Source organism: Silurus meridionalis, chromosome 14 (assembly GCF_014805685.1).
Source record: "Silurus meridionalis isolate SWU-2019-XX chromosome 14, ASM1480568v1, whole genome shotgun sequence".
Taxonomy (NCBI): domain Eukaryota; kingdom Metazoa; phylum Chordata; class Actinopteri; order Siluriformes; family Siluridae; genus Silurus; species Silurus meridionalis.
In genome coordinates this window covers 16826532-16845367 of record NC_060897.1, presented here as the reverse complement: position 1 = coordinate 16845367, position 18836 = coordinate 16826532, and the positions used below count along the sequence as shown (strand labels likewise).

Genomic DNA, 18836 nt, shown 5'->3' with positions numbered 1-18836 from the left:
GTAGATTATGAGATATCCACAGTTTGATGTTGAGGAACATTATTTTAAAAACTATTCACAATTTGTAGACAAAGTTTTTTTTAGATTGGTGAACTTCTGCCCATCTTTATTTCTGAGAGTCTTTGCATCTCTGAGATACTCTTTTTATTTTTATTTTTTTTTATACCCAATCAGGTTCCTGATCTGTTGCCAATTAACCTATTTTTTTTTAGAATTTGAATTGTAATAATAATAATAATAATAATAATAATAATAATAATAATAATATTATCAATTGCTTTTTCATAGTCAAGACTTAGTAAAAATTGTTTCAGTGTGTAAAGTAGTGCTGAGAGAAACAGCCTTACATTAAGTTTGACGGATTCGCTGGCGTATTACAGGCAAACAATTCAGAAGAGTCAAAATTAATTTGGTACATTTTGTTAGACTAACTCTGACCTAACAATTTAGAAGGAGTAATAAAAAATATTTTGAGATTGTTGCTAGAATGTTGTTTCTTAGACCCTCTACAATCTTACTGGCAAATCTCAAAACATTTTATGAAAATTTTACCTTCAGCTGTTATGAATAGCCAATCCATAAGAAGAAAATAAATGAAATGTCAATAGCGTATCAATGCACCTTCTGTAAAAAACAAAAACAAAACACTCAACATTGACTATTTAAAGATGTTTAATTTAATGTTCTTTTTTAAACTGTTTTAAAAGTTTATAGAGTTGAACATTGTACAGGTGCTATCAAAAACATGGATTTCCAAATCCAACACTTGTCTGTGCATCTGTAATCTCCTGCAGCAGTGCCTCTGATGCATTGAACTGTGTAGTCAAAGCGTAAAATAATTAGATGACTCATATACAGTACATTCATACAAATGAACTTCTCTGTGTAGATTTTAAGTTTCGGAATATTACACTGTTACTCAAATGATCATGCAAAAAAAAAAACATCACTAGGTATTAAAAAGGAACCAACCTTCACAGCGTACTTGTATGACTGCTCTGCTTCAAGTTTCCTTCCAGTCTGAAAAAGCATTAATGCTCATTAATGTCAATCAAGTAAAGAGTAAAGCATGGCTCAGCATGCTGTTGTAGTGCAATAAATGGAAGATACAGTAATCAAATCCAAAGCAGAGTTACTTTTCACAACCTGAAAGTGATTCTTTTTAACAGTGTTGACTTTAGCCATAAAGCAAAGGTGATATTACTCACCTGTAAACAAATCAGTGACAGGTAACCCCAGACTTCAGGGTTCCTGTTATTAATGGCGTTAGCTTCAGTCAGAGCATCCTCAGCCTCAGTTAACTCGCTCAACTGATCCCACAGAGAAACAAAATGCAAAATGGGTGCAGTAAGACAAAGCAATGAGAAGTCATTAGACACTAGAATTTACTGCCATGATTACCTTTTACTGCAGAACTCCATTATAGGAAGAATAAAACACATGAGCATGTGATGTTCTGTAATCATGAACTCACCCTGTAGCAGGCAATCCCCAGCCCAAGCCAGGTGAGATAGGAGGGAGAAGTTTTGCACGCATGCATGTATGTAGATTTTGCTTTATCATACTGCAGAGTGTTAAAAATGAAAATAAAAAATGTCATCAATATCACTGATCTAATTACACTAAGTCCTTGTATAATGTGCAATGGAGAATACACTAATTTTGTGAAGCAAACTGTTATTTTACCTGCCCTTTCTGTAAGTAGATAAAGCCCAGACGCAGATAAACAAGATGTATGTCTGAAGGCTCTGTCACAAAGTCCAGTGTTCTCTCATAAGACTTTTGAGCTTGATTGAAATCCTTTATCATGTAGTACATGTGACCAAAAAGAGCCCATACATCGGGGTTCTGAAAAACAATTACAAGAAAAAGCATGACATTTAGCATCTTACAGGGTGATGATCATAATTGAGATTACTAGCACAGTATGCTAGACTTAATGCTCCGTGGATAACTGGACAGATGATACGAGAAACCTTAAGAGAAATACATTTTTACATAAATTATGGATAAACTATATTTGAACTGATATGCATGAGCAGATCTTTTCTTTCTCCACACTTTAGCTGTTCCAGATCATTTGTTACTCTGTTCTGTAAAACTAATTCGTAAAACTGTGAACAGCTTTAAAGGATGTCTTGAACATAATCATGGTTATTTTTCACCATGTTTTAAAGTATATGTTTTAAAGATTATTTTAAAAATAATTACAGACCAAAGTCTGGTAATGCATAGTGAAGGCAATGTTTAGGAAAATTTTGCATTATAGATCACTTTCTACATATTGTGCAGCTTCAAGGCTGGAAAGATCCAGAATACACAACACATACCTGAAAATTATAATGAAGGGCCTGCTGCAGACTCGCCTCAGCACTGCTGTACTCTCCTCTCAACAGCTGGACTTGAGCCACAGCCAAATGATATGAGCTACTGGGTCCTCCATCTGGACACAACAACTCCTGAGCCAAAGCCCTCTGAGCCATCTTGCGCACACACACACACACACACACACACACACACACACACACACACACACACAGAGACAGAGAGAAATGCCCCTTAATATACAAATGTAACTATACACTCAGCATATAACTACATAAGGAATTAATCAATGTCACAATTGGCAGTTTGCCAATACCCTGGACACACTATATCTAAACTACACTAAAAAAACACATGACAGAAAGCATACTGACTGTTGCAAAGTGCTGCCACTGAAGACTCTTTTTATAAGTATTGAATAAACATTTCCTTACAGAAAGCTCTATAATATAATAGAGTATTGTGCTCTGCTATATATAATTGTAAATCCAGTTATTAATAGCCCTAGATTATGCAGAGCAACTGCTACTTGAGTCCCTGTGAATAAGCTGTTGCTATAGAAATGTTCATGTGTTAGAACATGCATATTAATATAGACATGTTATTTATATATATATATATATATATATATATATATATATATATATATATATATATATATATACAGTGGAACCCGGTTATGTCGATGTCCAAAAATCCAAAAAGCATCGAGATAACCGATGATCAAGATAAACGAAAATCAAAATGGCGGCAATATATTAACGTGCTTGAAATTTCTTTATGTACATGATGTGCGTTAATAAATGAGAATGTGCATGCATGTGTTTTTGAATGTTTTTTTTACACAACAGCGTTGCCACGATTTGTTTGATGGCATGCTATAAAAATACATACAGTACATGTTTATCTGTCAGGAATCCACCTGCCACGCCCCCTTCGGCCCCCTTCAGCGTGTCAGGTGCTTTCTCGGCCGCTTTCTCTGAAGCTCCCGGGTTCAATCACGCACATATGGTGCTCGTTTATCATCATCACCAGCTCCTATTTAAACTTCCACACTCTCACTGTCCGTTATTGTTGGTATATGTTGGTTCACGGCGGTTGTTGTTATCGCTCATGTGTATCCCGGTACGTGCCTGCCCACCGGCACTCTCTCAACGGCTGCTCTTTTTTTCCCAAAGCGCACCGCGGATTCCCCCCGATCCTGCCGGTGTTCATTCTATGCTTTTGCTGCTCATCCCACGTTCCGCGCCGTCAAGCGCGGCTTTCGCCTCCCGTTCATCGCATAACATTTAACAACAAAAGGCATATGTGCACTAACTAACAGCAGAGATTCACCAGTATACAATACAACACCTGTAGCAGCTGTAAGGCTTGATTTTTCCGCCACTTCCGCGAGTTCTTCTGCGGCTGCACCGAGATAACCGACGTTAAATGGCAAATTTTATATTAGGGTTCGGCGACATAAAAGAATCGACATAACCGATAAAAAATACTTAGACAAAGCGAGAATTTGGCGGTTCCACTTCAAAAACGTCGACTTAATAGGGTTGTCGAGATAACCGAGGGCGAGATAACCGGGTTCCACTGTATATTTACGTTCCAAAACCGCCTCTGATAAATGAAAAACCCGCGATAAACGGATGCCATCCCAAAAATGCTATTTTATGTATACAGTACTGTACTGTATTAACATTTTATTTCATGTTATAATTAATAATTATATTTCTATTAATAAATGTAACCATTTCAACCTAAAAGTCCATAAAAAAGATTTCCCTATACGTTTTGGTTTATCGTGTTATCCGTGAGAGAAAACCAGGAAAATCAGCTAAACAAACTATTTATGTGGTAGTTATGTACGAGATTTGAACCGCGGTAAAGCGGGGGATTACTATACTGAACAAAATTATAAACCCAACCCTTTTTTGTTTTTGCCCCCATTTTTCATGAACTGAACTCAAAGATCTAAGACTTTTTCTATGTACACAAAAGGCCTATTTTTTGTTATAAATATATATAAACTGATGACAAAATATTTTAATTGGTTCTGGTAAGAGTGTTTTATATATTTTGTTGTGCAGCTCTGGATTACCTGTAATGCATGACACTGTAGTAAAAACTTCACTGTCTCCATGTAAATAGTGTTGCCAACTTTAGAAGGAGACTGATGGTCTTGTGGAAGGCTTTGTACAGGATCAGCTCCTGTTTCGTCACCTTCTTCCGCTCTAATTTCCCGTCCTTCTGTCTCATCCTCAGTTTCTTCCATGGCTGTGGAATAAAGACTTTATCCAGATATTGCTACAGTAGTAGTATCATACATGCATAATCCTGCATAGGATTGAAATCAGATTAAATGGTCAGAATTAACTGCTAATAAATAAATAGTAATAAGTAAATATTACCAATAAATATCCGATAATTTGATTAAATGCAGAAGTGAGATCTAGAAATCTAGAACAATGTTAATGATGCCAAAACTATAAAGCCAAAGAATTGTATAATGTAGATAAAAGAAAAAGAGATCATTCACCTGGTTTGTTTGCAGTGTCACACACACTCTCTGACCTCTGTTCCTGGTTGTTACAGACCAGTGCTGCTCTCAGCTGCTTAGTCGCTTCTATGAACGCCATTTCTGCTTGGAAAAAGTTCTCCTGGGACAAGTGAAACAAGCCTGTGCACATAAAGCAGGGGTAGTTTGAGATGATGAACTTCAGATTGGAAGGCAGTGAGTTCAAATTGCAATCATTCATATTGCTCCCAGTCCTGGGCCCTTGAGCAAATGGCTCATTTGTATAAATGAGATAATTGTAAGTCCCTCTAAATAAGAGCATCTACCAAATGCCTAATGCGTGAATGTCTAAGAGAGGCTTTCGAGAGTTTTTACACTTACATAAATTCAAACATGGTACAAATAAATATTATTTTTGACATATATTAATATACCATACCAAAAGTTATTACAGTAATTTAAGCACAGCATGTAGACTTTATCAATAATACTAGATAATATATGTATCAAATATATTTATAGTAAGCCTGCCCTTAAAACCCTTAAAGTCCATCTGTTTTATTCTTTTAGTGGCACAAGTGCAGATATAGAATAATACTGTTTATATTTCAGACCCTTTTTTGATCAAAATAAGAAACAGAGATCTCATAAGTAAGAGATATTATCCTTTACTTTTATATTCAGGCTGAAAGCAGTAGACAAACATAATAATGTTTCACATATCAGCCTTATATGCTGTTTCAAACAAACATATATGGCATATCATGGATTAGTAAAATAATTGTATTTGCGAAGAAACAGCAGGCCATGCACATGAACATCTAGTTAAAGGTAGAATGATAGCTAGTACTAACACATACATCATAAAAACAGCCATTAAAAAGCAGGTATCTTAGTGTTCATGTGGACTGTTCGATTATTTGGGCTACGACTATTATGGTATTTTTTACATGGTCTTTTAATACATTTTTGCCTCCAGTCTCACATTTATGAGCTTCTCACCAATCATATAGACTGAAGCCATGGATTGAATAAAGATCCAACAAAGTGGCAGATTTGATAAAAACTTTGCTGTTATACCTACCTGGGTCAGTCATTTTTTAATGTTTTCTAAAACACTTTAAAAAATGTATCTCATAGTGTTTGCTATTGTCAGAATTCGTCAGTTCAAAGCCTGATCCTTCATCCTTCAATGTCATAGACAGGAGTCAAGAGAGCAAAACTGGTCATGGAAGGTTTAGCATTCTCTCTCTTCCCTGTCATTCACAGTGACACTATCCATTTGTGATGGTCATGCATGTAAAAGAGGATATGAATGCACTACTTTGTGCAGCTCATGAGCAGTTTGAAAAGTGATTCACTTTCATTTGGAAGCATGTGTTTTCAACATCTTTGGGTAGTACTTTAACTGCCATATCATCTTTGCAGGTGATCAGAACAACTACTCATTTTAGCCTTAATTCTTACCAAATAAAGTCCAGGTGACCACGGAGTTGGATTTTAAACAAGTGGCCCTCTCAAAAAAGGTCTCTGCTTCTTCATAACGATTGTTCATTTCTGACAGAATCCCACACATAAGTAAGCTGGTGAAAAGAAATGAACATTTTAACAATTTATTTTAATTAATGCATACACTTTTTTTGTACTTAACACTCATGTACTCAATGAACACATTTTGCAGTTATAATAACCTTAAATATTTACACTTGATTTTGTTATGTGGCTGCAGGGATTTGTGCTCATTTAGATATAAGAGCATTGCTGAGGTCAGGCGCTGATTTGGGGTGAGGAGGTCTGATGTACAGTCAGTACTCCTGTTTATTCTAAAGTTGATCAGTGAAGTTGAGGTCAGGGTTACGTGCAGGACACTGGAAATCTTTAATACCCTTTATGTAAAGTATGTCTTTATGGCAGGGGTCACCAACGTGGTGCCCGCAAGGACCACATGAGTAGCCCACGTGCCTTTTCTACAATTAGCTGTTTCCTACTTTGTTAAATCATTGTTGATAATTATTATGAGAAATCATTAACATGATCAGTGTCTTCACACAGATGAATATCATTAATTATTAATAATAACATATAATAGATAGATAGATAGATAGATAGATAGATAGATAGATAGATAGATAGATAGATAGATAGATAGATAGATAGACAGACAGACAGACAGACAGACCTAGATATGTGCTCTTGGTCAACAGACACTGCCAGACGGAAACACTCCTCAGCCTTCATATAATCGGCAGTAACCATGTAAAGCACTCCATAATCAAACCAGTGGGTCGGATTGGTGCGATCTTGAGCTAGCTGCTACATAAGTAGTTTTGGAGAAAAAAAAAAAAGGTTTGATATTTGGTCTATAAAAAAACTTTTTGTAAGAAATTTTGTAAGAAATTAGATGAACCTCTTGGTAATAGCGGGCAGCTAGTTGATAATCCTCATTTAACTGGGCTTCTTTGGCAAAGTGCCTGAGCTGACTGCAGTCCAGCAGGGGCTGAGCCTGGAATTCTCGTTCTTCTGCTGATAAGGTCTGAAAATTAGGGAGTAAAGCTGTTTAAAAGTCTGATTTTAAAACAATTTATGGTTCTTGGGTTTAATTACCACTTTGGCTCCAAACTTCCAGTGCAAGCACTGATATTTATCAACAAAATTCCTATTCAGCAGGTTGGATAACTGGAGTGATTAACTTCTTTAAAAAGACAGAGCCCCACCTTATTAAGTGCAATATGCATCTCATCCACCAGGAAGACATAGAGTTGGCTCAGGAAAGCCTGCAGCTGTTCAGGGTTGGTGAAGGCTTCAGTCCTCAGCATCTTCTCACGCACAATCCGCACCACTGAGTACTTATCAAAGACAAAATTAATAAACTGATTATTTTACAAATAAAGCATATAGCTTTCTGAAACAGATCAGAACTCTCTCTCTCTCTCTCTCTCTCTCTCTCTCTCTCTCTCTCTCTCTCTCTCTCTCTATATATATATATATATATATATATATATATATATATATATATATATATATATATATATATAAAACATACAAAACTTTACCGATATAAACTATATACTATATTTATACAACAATGTTGCTGGTTACTCAAATCTGATTCTTTAGAAGTGTTCATTTATTTTCTATAACAGCAGCTCTGAAAATAGAACCAGCTGTAAATCAAGTCCCAGGTTCATATTATTGTGGTAAAATTTCGATAGTAACAACTGAAAAGCTGCATTTTGTTTTCATTTCAGAAAAGAAAAAAAGAGCTAGACTGGTGAGAGAGGTGTTATCATGTTAGATGTAAAAGAGTAGCTACTTGTTTCATAGATGCTCCGCAACATTAAATGTAACTATGAATGGTTTTACATAAATAATAATAAATATTATGCAAATAGAACTGCTTTAAAGGGAATAAAACAACTGCTGTTATAGTAACAGTAATAACATTGATTCTGTTTCCCATCTGACTGCATTATGCCACCCTATTATTAATTATCTTCTGCCACTGCACACCATGTTGTGTTTTAAACCATGCATTAATATCTTCAGACCACACCGGCTCAATAACTCACTTTAATTTGTTCCTTAAAGGCGAAGTATTTCCCAGAGCAGTTCAGCTCTCCAAACAACTGAGTTTTGCGCTGCTTTTGGGTGGCAAGGTCCAGAGGTTTAGCCCCAGGAACAAATGCATCTCCAAACATCTGTTCATACTGCTGCAACACCTGCGCTGTTACATTCATTATCTGTGCCTGGTATTCCTGCAATGCCTGCAGAAAAACCTCATATTATTTAATAATTTTAGGTTAGTAGGTAATACAACAATACAGACAAACATGCTAAAGAGAGATCTAACCCTGTGTATTAGAAAAAACAAGACTTTAAGATATCTAAACAGGTGTGGGTTAAAGGTGTGTATGTGTATCTGAACTTTACACATGCTAGTTTTATTGGGAATGATTGGTATACTAGCATACAGGCCAAGCCTCATTCATTAGCACTGATAAGAAGCTGCATCTCCTTGATTGGGACTGAAGTAATGCCACACATGGAAAATAGGGTATTTGTAACTAAATAAATGTAGGATATACCTTACTATTACAAATATATTGGTATTTGATTCAAATACTGAACACAAATTGCTGAATCATCGTGTGTAAAATTGTTTTGAGACCAACAAGTGAAATATTATTGAGCTGCTCAGGTCTGCCCCATTTCCCTAAAAGGCAAAGCAGGTCTATGTAACAACAGAAGAGATGGATTCAGGATTTGGGAGGGGTTTGATTGTTGTAGAAGAAAGTTTGTCAAGTGAATACTCTTTTGCTTTGCAGGGAACAGAAACTGTTGCTTTATAAAAAAGTCAGTATCATACTGGGTAGAACTGACCTTTATTCTGTTCACCTCCCACAGGAGGGCGACACAGACAAATGGATGGAACATGGATTGAAATAGTGTTATGGGGAAACATATGCATGCGCAGGTTCAGTATGAGACCAAAGAAATAATGTTTATAAAGTATAGAGTAGATTTTTGCTATTGTAATGAGAAGGAAATGATACTCTGTGTGTGTGTGTGTGTGTGTGTGTGTGTGTGTGTGTGTGTGTGTGTGTGTGTGTGTGTGTGTGTGTGTGTGTGTGTGTGCTATTTCTCTCTCACTCTCTCTGCTCCTGCTGAATGTCTGGGTCGTGAAGGCCTTGGAGAAATCATCTCCCTCACTCTATAGTACAAACAGGTTCACAAAAACATTTAGAAATGTATAACATCTCTCATTGCCCTCATAGCACACTATTTAACAAAAACAAATATCCATCACTATAGAAATGTATTAGAGATCTTTTTACCTTTTTGCTAGCTCTTCTCGCTGCCGTTTTGCAACCAGTGGTTTTTCCAAAGCAATTTCAATAATAATGTATGATCTTGAATCTGCATACATCTATAAATACATTTTTCAATAGTTACTCTAAAGACATGTTTGAAAGACTCAAACTGAAAGGAATTTAGAATCAAATAGACTAACCTGAGAATCTGCATTCACCTGCTGTCCATCAAAGTCCATCCCACTCTCTGCCTGGGCTGGTTTTCCCTTTAAAAACACACTTTCAGTTACAAAATAATATCCTTTCTATTCATAGATCTATCTATCTATCTATCTATCTATCTATCTATCTATCTATCTATCTATCTATCTATCTATCTATCTATCTATCTATCTATCTATCTATCTATCTATCTATCTATCTATCTATCTATCTATACTGTAGTATCAGATGCTCTGTTGGTGACATCAAGATTCAACCATCTGCAGTGAAGCCGCCAATCTGCTGCTTTTATAACTAATTGCTTTTGGAAGCCTGTTTTTGCTACAGCTCCGGATCCAATCACAGAGGATATGAGCCACCATGCTGTGTTGCACTGGGGAGTGGGCATCCGCAGCTCCACACAATTATTGAAGCTCTCAGTTTTTATTTTATTTTTTCAATTTTTATATTTTTTTTAGCAGACGTCACAATTGTATTCATATTGTGCTTTTCAGAGACACTATTTTTTCTTTTTGTAAAAAATAAACAGATTTTTGTAAGAAATGAAAATCTATAAAATATATAGAATTAAATATTTGCCAAAAATATTGAACATAACTTTTCAAAAAACAAAACAAGAAACCTATAAAGGGGCAGGTTTAATAGCACTTTACTCCCATTAGCTAATGAGATTAGATTGACAGCTCATGGAAGTTGAATCTGTATTGCATTTTAGAGCGTTTTGGATGTGGTTTTTTGTTTGCAATTTTGATTCTTCCCAGTGACTTAATTCATTCAGATTTATTTGCTGACATAGTTACAAATGCAGTTACTCTTTCTGTAACTTACATGTTTTCAGGCTTGTTTTAAGAGAGTGATTTTGAATGGGAAAACTTTGTATGACAGTTTTCAATGCTGCAGTAATAATAAAAAGTCATAATATATTTGCAGGATAACCTTCAGTCGATGTCAAGTTTATTGCATTAGGTCATCAATTATTACATGTTCATAAATTGAGATTATGCTTTATAAAATAAACTTCATAGTTTCACATTTACTTTATATCATGGCTCTATGCCACCTTCTCCTCAAGTTGAACCAGTAAGATTTACATTCATACTGAATATTTGTTTATTTTGTTAATAACTGACAAATAACCAGTTCATTCAAATCGTTTATGAAGTTTCTTTCAGGAAGAGGCATGTTCCTGCAATAAGTCCATCAAATCTGTATGTTTTCTGGTTTGTTTTATTAAACTTTAATGCAAAACCTTTTACAAATGTAATTCCATAGAAATAACACTATGCTAAAAAAAATGTACACCAAGAAACCCCCAATTCACTGAAATTGAAGTTGGAGTTAGTACTTAATTAAAGTTGTATTAAAGGTCAGTTATTTTACATGTCATACATAATTTGGCCAGCTACATTTTTAAACGTCACATTCAGATCACCAATGCACTCCTAATGGTAAACAGCCACACTGTTGAATATTCAGCTGGGCTGCTTGCAGATATTTTTTATTCTGTTCCTGAGTTATTCATGCTCTGCGCATTTTACACTTAAATGATCAGATAATTAACAAAACCTTTATGACCTGATTCAGCAGTGATAGAGTGAACCTATAGCGTGCATAGCATCCCAAGACTGTTGTTAATAATTTAGTTTTTTAAAACACGTTTCTAACATATGATAAAATATGTAAGAATAATCTTACATTAGGCTTCATATATGATATAAAAATATACTGTGCAGAAAATTGTGGTTGCAGAAAATTTCTATTTAACCAGAAAGATCTGGAATCCCCCAGTCATGAATTAAATAAAGAGTACCTTTTTCATTTCATCTTTGCTATCTTTGCCTCCTGACGCTTTGCTGGGTGCTGCCTTCCCGGAGGATAAAGAAGAAGTTGGACGAAGAAGAGCCTCTGCTAACTGAGTCTTCATGTTCTCGCTCACCACACTCGCCTGCCTATTAGTCTTCAACAGCACAACAGTTGAACCCCAAATTAAGTACAATGAGAGGATGGCAGAGAATAATGTAAATAAAAAAGATAATCATGCAGAGCTTTTTGCTTTTGATATAATTTACATAATTTTTAATTAGTGTCTAATAATCGTGTCTAATTTTTCTTCTAATTTAATTGAATGTATAAAGAATAGCCTTGCATGTGATAATAAAGGTTAATCCTACCTTCATGAGGAGGTCAGAGTCAGAAAATGGGTGTATTCTGTATGCTCCACGTATACGCCTGACACCAGGGTACAGCAAAGGTGAAAAGTCAACATAAGCCACTCCATGGAAAGAAAGTTGAATCTCATCCTCCAGTTGCTGTACAAAATGAAATAGAGTATTATTCATGTGGTATTAAAAAAGATAAAATGACAATATCATACTAGTTTCTTACATCATTCCGTACAGGTTTTTCTTTGCCTGCTTTTCCACGTCCTGCTTTGCAAGCTTCAAACTGTGTACATCTAATCACTTCCACTGGCCATAGCCTGCATTCAGCAATCCTGTGGGACAGACTGAGACATGACAGTGAGTACTGTCATTAGTCAAGAGTCAATTAGCCAGGACAATCAGGGGGAAAAAGTACAGCAAGTACATCCATCCAAGTTCTTGAAGAGCTATGCCTTGATCCTGTGTACTCAAATGCTATGACCTGAAATTAGAATATCTGCAGTGGACTGATCATCCAAAATACAATTTCCATTCAGATGGCTTAACCAAGAAGAGCTGCCATTTTTTCAAGCACTTAAAAAAAGCCTCAGGTGGGCAAATATACATATTGAAACATTAGCCCACGTTAGTCTTTTAAAGATGCTTTTTTTAAATGCCAATATTTGTATACCGGTTTGCTGTGGCCATCAATGAGTTGGAAATTCTGACAACACTGGAACACAGCATTATTATGAAACCTGATTCTGCAAATCAAGAACTATAAAGTTTTAGCAAGAGCTATAAGAACTATAATATAATAATAACCTAAATTAGCACTTTCCAAGTTTGTAGAATTCGAGTTATATTTATATTAAGTTTGAAATCTTGCGTACCAGTGTAGATTTATTCATTACTAGAGATTTAAAGCACTTTTGTACGTCGCTCTGGATAAAGGCGTCTGCTAAATGCCGCAAATGTAAATGTAAATGTATAATTTAGGAGCTCTCCAAGTTTTGGAGTGGAAACCTATAATAAAATTCAAATGCAGTGCAGATGTGGTTTTCCTGACCATGTAACTCCACCCGCATCTATTAAACAGCGGCGTGTTGTATCCCAGCTCACTCTTTTTCTTTTACTCTCAGCTTCAGCTCGGAATACCTCATCCTGTTACACAAACGTTTAATTAACTGTCAATGCATGCACAGCCAATTTGTACTTTATCATGTCTGATGTGAGCTCATTGCCAGTGAAACACCCAGACATACCTCAGAAGAATTCAGGTCACTATGCTCTGAATTAACAGCCTCGTCATTGATGAAGATACCTGGGATGAACTGGGCATCAGGGGCGAGGAAAGAACAAAGGGGCCATTTTTTTCTCCTAGGCACTGGCTCTCTTTCACCACCCATTTTTAATATGCCATTTGAGAATAACAACATCTGCTCTTCCTGAATATAAAAAAAGAGATTGAGAATGTAATTCAAGCACAAGGCTGTAAACTGTTTAGAGAAATATAACTGCCGCAAAAGTTCATCTCGACAAACTGAATGAAAAGATTTGTTGTATAACAATAATGAAACAATGAAACACATTTAAACATGAGGGTAAGAATAAATGCACGTAAGTGCAATGAATGCTAGATATAAAGCAATCTGTTGCATTGTTGAGAAGACATTTACAGTCTGAAATGTGCCAAGAAGCGATTACAGGACCAATTGTTGTTGCTGAGAAAATTAGAAATCCACTCATTTTAATTATAAAAGTAAAAAAAAATCAGAAATGCAAGTGCGTTCTGTATAAAGAACAAGTTGCCAATCCTTGTCTTGTAGTATTATTTGTACTACATGTATAATTGTTTTTTTTCCACTTCCAACACAACTGATTAAACTAATAAACTTTCTAAATTGTATGTGTTAGAAAAGAGATAATTGCTCAACTGTGCAGCTCAAGGTATATGCTAGTTGCAGGGTTTTGAATCAAGATCAATAAAATGATGTATGTAAAAACAGTCCCTGACAAAAGACTTGTCGCTTATGTATAAATTTACCTGAAGTACTGCTGAAATATATTTCTAATCAAGATTTTTTTACAAGAAATGGCTCATTTGAATCCCAACAGCTTTTGTAATAATGTTTCAATGCAAAACGAAACTGTCAAAAAGTATTCTAATATTCACAGCTTGGTAAAGCCTATTCAGTCAATTTTTTCAAAGACATAAGTGTTGTCGCCTTGTCATATGAGCTTCACCTGTGACTAATAATGGATCAATTAGGTCTCAAGTGTGTATAAAAAGAACCCCAGTACACTAGACCTTCACATCAACTGCAACTAGACCTCTGCAAACATGCCTAAGATTCACCCTGAGACTAAAGTTTTGATTATCAAGAGGCTGAAGACCAGATCCACTGCTGATGTGGCAGACACCTTCAATGTGTCTCAGCGTCAAGTACAGAGGATAAAAAAAAGATTTGAAGAGACTGGAAACGTTTTTGACAAGCCCAGGTCAGGCAGACCCCGCAAGCAAAAAACTGCTCGAGAGGACCATTTGTTGGATTAAAAATCCAAGGCCAGCCCATTTTCCACTGCAGCAGAGCTCCACAAGACCTGGTCTCCTGAAGTCCCTGTGTCAACCAGAACAGTTTGTCGGATTCTGTCTCAAAATCGCCTCCATGGTCGAATCACTGCCCAGAAGCCAGCACTAAAAAAAAGACAATTGAAAGAACGTGTGGCATTTGCCAAGGCCCACAGCCTGCTAAAAGGATGGATGCTGAAAAAGTGTATAAATCTTCTGTTGAATTACACCACAGTCGCCGCAAATATTGCAGGAGACCTACTGGAGCCCGCATGGATCCGAGATTCACCCAGAAAACAGTAAAAATTGGTGGCGGAAAAATCATGGTCTGGGGTTACATCCAGTATGGGGGTGTGCGAGAGATCTCCAGGGTGGAAGGCAACATCAATAGTCTAAAATACCAAGAATTCTTAGCTACCTCTTATATTCCCAACCATAAAAGAGGCCAAATTCTGCAGCAGGATGGTGCTCCATCGCATACTTCCATCTCCACATCAAAGTTCCTCAAGATCAAGAAGATCAAGATGCTCCAGGATTGGCCAGCCCAGTCACCAGACATGAACATCATTGAGCATATGTGGGGTAGGATGAAAGAGGAAGCATGGAAGACGAAACCAAAGAATATTGATGAACTCTGGGAGGCATGCAAGACTGCTTTCTTTGCTATTCCTGATGACTTCATCAATAAATTGTATGAATCCTTGCCAAACCACATGAATGCAGCTCATGGAAGTCATACAAGATATTAAATTTGGATCTCACAGCACCACTACTTAATTTGCTGACATATTTTTGTATTTGCAGTAAATTTGTTCAATTTCTGTATAAGCGACAAAACTTTTGTCTTGCCAAAATTTGACCTTTCTGTCTTGATTAAATTATAAATCTTTTTTCAGTGAAACATTCAGTGTATTAAACATTATTTGGGAGGGTTTTATCTTTTCATATAAGCTATTTCTAACACCAATTGATTAATTAAAATTCAGGTTAATAGCAGGTGTTTCTACAAATAGATTGTAAATAGATAGACAAGACTTTTGTCATGAACTGTATGTATGTATGTGTGTGTGTGTATTTATTTAATTAAATCCAGTCCTTATACACTTAATATAGTGGCGTTTTCTCATACCTTGTTTGATGTTAGGGGGACTTGCAGTGCTGCTACATAACTGTGGTGAGGCCCAGCAGAAGCATTCCAAACCTCAGGCACAGAGTAGGCCGTCTCCACTGTGACGCTGAGCAGATTAGTCTCAGCCACCTTGGTGTCTGAGAGCAACGGCTCTGGTACACTGACTGTCACTTCCAGTGTTGACTGTGAAAAAAAGATTCCACAGTCCAGTCCTTTTACTTTTTAAATACGGGGTCATGGTGTCAACAGACTGAGTCATTCTGTGCAGACTTCTCAATTTAAGGTCCTTCTAGGGGATTTTTTTAACATTCCGAAGCCAATTGTTAGATATAACTTATCCAACAGCTCTGACTCTGCCTCAGGATCTCCATCCATTTAATTTTTTATTTATTTATTTATTTATTTTTGCGGCACAGTCTGAGTTTGTGATAACTCTTTGGCTTATGTTCAAGGTGCAATATTTTTCAGAGCAATATTTATTTGAGCAACTTCCTTCCTTTTAACTAATTGTGCTATCATTGTATATCACAACAATAAACTAATGTTAATATTTTACACTGTGTAGTATTATTATGTGCCAGTGAAGAAAACACAATATATAAATTGTACTCTATGTTGTATGTATATTTTTTATAATGGTCATATATGTTGCTGTGCAATTCTTTTTCTAATTTGAAATAAAAAAAACTTCATTCAACAGTACTCTTACCTTAATTCCGCTGTCCTGTGAGACAGTCTCATTCAGAGATCCATGTGTAGGGTGAAGCACCACAGTGGAGGTGAAACTACACTGCCCTAAAATTCAGATATGTCAGAAACATTCCTGTTTTACCCCAACCAAGATCTCATCTTGTTATCTGCATTATTTGGCTACTAGTTTTCATTTTCTCAGTAACATCTCAGGTGAAGTATTGTTAAAAAAGCAGATTTCTTTCTTCACATGTATGAATAGAATGAGCAAATGCTGAGGTCTCACCTTGCAACAGAGGGAGCAGGTCCACAACAGCCTGGCCTAAAACAGAAGTCTTCTCCTCTTTTTGTTTATCTTCTTTCGGGAGGATCTCAATCAGTGTTACTAAAGAGTCATAAAAGACACAAATGTTTCAAGTGGTGTTAAATCAGGCCTCCATTTATAAACAAAAAACATAATACTTTGAGCTATTGTAAAGTGCAAAAACAGGCAGGACCCAAGGTTTCTTGCTAAAAAAATTTAGATGTAAATTATTTGTGTTTGTTTTGGCAATCAGATTGTGTATTTTGTGTGATTTTGATTGTAAGCACGTTCTACAAATTCATTTTGCAAAATTTTCAAAAGATCCAGCTATGATCTAGCTTGTTTGTTACAAAACTTTATATTGTAAGATCAAGCTGACTGTGTGTATATGGATTTTGGGGATTTTGCCTGAAAGTTTAAATTAGAGTGACCAACATCCAGCGTAAAACATGTGCCAAATAGTACATGCGGATCGCGAATACGGATGATCCGCTGTGGCGACCCCTAATGGGAGAAGCTGAAAGAAAGTTTAATCACACAGGTTAATGTCTATAAGAAATCAATAATAGAATAGCTGGTGGTGCAGTGGTGGGTTGACACCTAACAGTCAAAGGGTCTCTGCTTCCATCCTGTGATGAGGGTAATTCTCCATGTGGAGTTTCACATAATTTAGATAAAATCTATGATGGGCTATTGGCTAAACTAAATTGTTACTAGGTGTGAATGTGTGTGCATGGTGTCGTGTGATGGACCGGCATTCCATCAAGTTCATGTCTCAGGGAAGCCTCTTATGGCATCAGTTGTAAATTACTGATTGTATGTTACTTTCTGATTAAGAAAAAGATGCAGGGGAATGTGAAAGATTTGAAATATTAAACATCAGTTAAAGAGTCTTTTCTCCACTCATACACAGCTACAGTATATCCACTCACATATGACAGGTTTATGTGCTAGATCATCCATGGTGTGGCTCGTTCCTGAGCATTCAAATCCACAGGTGAAGTTGTAGTTCAGAGTCTCCTCCGCAGACCCATGGAGCCTCTGTGAGTCTCCCAACAGTGCGCCGTTAAATTCAACACGCACAAAGCTGACAAACGGCCGGCCTTTATGACCTCTCTGTAATCATAGCACAGCACAAGAGTAATATTTGCTCATATATTTATCATGGCTATCAATCGATTGAAATAATAAATTATTTCATTAATCACTCGCGATTATTCGCAGTTTAATCGCACATTTGTATCTGTTCCTTATGTACCTTAAATGAATACTTTTCAAGTTTTTAATACTATAATTAACATGGGCATTGACAAATATGGATGCTTCATGTACATGTGTGTTTATTATTAGTGAAACCAAACTAAACATAGAGCATGTAGACAAAATATTTTTGCAAATGTTTTAAAGTAATTATGGTGTTTTAAATTAGGTAAATCATCAGGACACCAAACAGGACTTTTGTTATGTTTCCGCACGGACGGTTTTAATAGCCGGATGTGTGCATCACAGCGGATTTTGCCGCTTTATTTGAGATTTGGTGCATCAGTAAAACAAATGTTTAGTAATGAGAAATAATTTTTCAGTGTTTTTTAATTTTTAAATAAAATAAAGGACGTTGTGAATAAATGTGTGTTGCATTGACGGTTATTTTCGCCTCTACTGTATAGATTTTTTGTGCATTTTTAATAAAAAATGGTCACAGACATGCATGCTGTATTAATCGCGCATTAATACAATTAATGTTGACAGCCCTAATATTTATATCTATTTATATATTAAGAAATATGCAGGACGATCCGCTGTGGCAACCCCTAATAGGAGCAGCCGAAAGAAGAAGAAGAAGAAGAAGAAGAAGAAAAAAAGAAAAAGAAGAAAAAGAAGAAGAAGAAGAAGATTTTACCAGATTTTCTCCTTGCAGCACAATTATCTGCACTGATACACCGGACGCTTCTTCATCCATGTTGAACATCAGCTGAAACTGAACACACACGGCAGCCGTCTGTCAATGCGTCTTGGCGTTGCCATAGTAACGTGGTGTACTCTCGCAAAATGTCCGACTCTCGTCTGCGTTAGAAGAGCGGGCGGTGTTGCACCTTATTCTGTCCGGACTACTCTTTTGGGCGCTAGTGTGCA

The 18836-nt window shown here is 36.3% G+C and overlaps 1 protein-coding gene across 3 annotated transcripts; it reads right to left on the bottom strand.

The window, feature by feature from the left end:
* Positions 1 to 654: 654 nt before the first annotated feature.
* Positions 655 to 18819, bottom strand: cfap70 (cilia and flagella associated protein 70). 3 transcript variants are annotated; one of them, XM_046865908.1, is made up of 26 exons: positions 18604 to 18819; positions 17636 to 17819; positions 16686 to 16784; positions 16419 to 16504; positions 15710 to 15892; positions 13274 to 13456; positions 13078 to 13172; positions 12253 to 12373; positions 12039 to 12176; positions 11678 to 11824; positions 9846 to 9911; positions 9670 to 9761; positions 9485 to 9545; positions 8404 to 8598; positions 7549 to 7680; positions 7242 to 7367; positions 7014 to 7147; positions 6302 to 6417; positions 4856 to 4996; positions 4418 to 4593; positions 2331 to 2483; positions 1687 to 1848; positions 1475 to 1564; positions 1209 to 1310; positions 973 to 1020; positions 655 to 815 (listed from the first exon to the last, which is right to left on the bottom strand). In XM_046865908.1, the coding sequence occupies exons 1-26, from the start codon at positions 18670 to 18672 to the stop codon at positions 738 to 740; spliced, it is 3177 nt and encodes a 1058-aa protein (XP_046721864.1). In that variant the 5' UTR covers positions 18673 to 18819; the 3' UTR covers positions 655 to 737. The 3 variants fall into 3 exon arrangements, with proteins under 3 accessions (XP_046721864.1, XP_046721865.1, XP_046721868.1); XM_046865909.1 differs by having other exon boundaries at positions 7014 to 7144; XM_046865912.1 differs by having other exon boundaries at positions 12265 to 12373.
* Positions 18820 to 18836: the final 17 nt, after the last annotated feature.

Bases quoted from the DNA above. Each gene is read 5' to 3' on its own strand.
- cfap70 (XM_046865908.1), bottom strand. From the start codon at position 18,672: ATGTTCAACATGGATGAAGAAGCGTCCGGTGTATCAGTGCAGATAATT. The intron at 9,912-11,677 runs GTACTCTTTATT...GTGTTTTTAAAG, and splicing joins GCAAAGATGAAATGAAAAAG to GGAAAACCAGCCCAGGCAGA. The intron at 8,599-9,484 runs GTGAGAGAGAAA...GTTTTTCTGCAG, and splicing joins ATTCAGCAGGAGCAGAGAGA to GCATTGCAGGAATACCAGGC.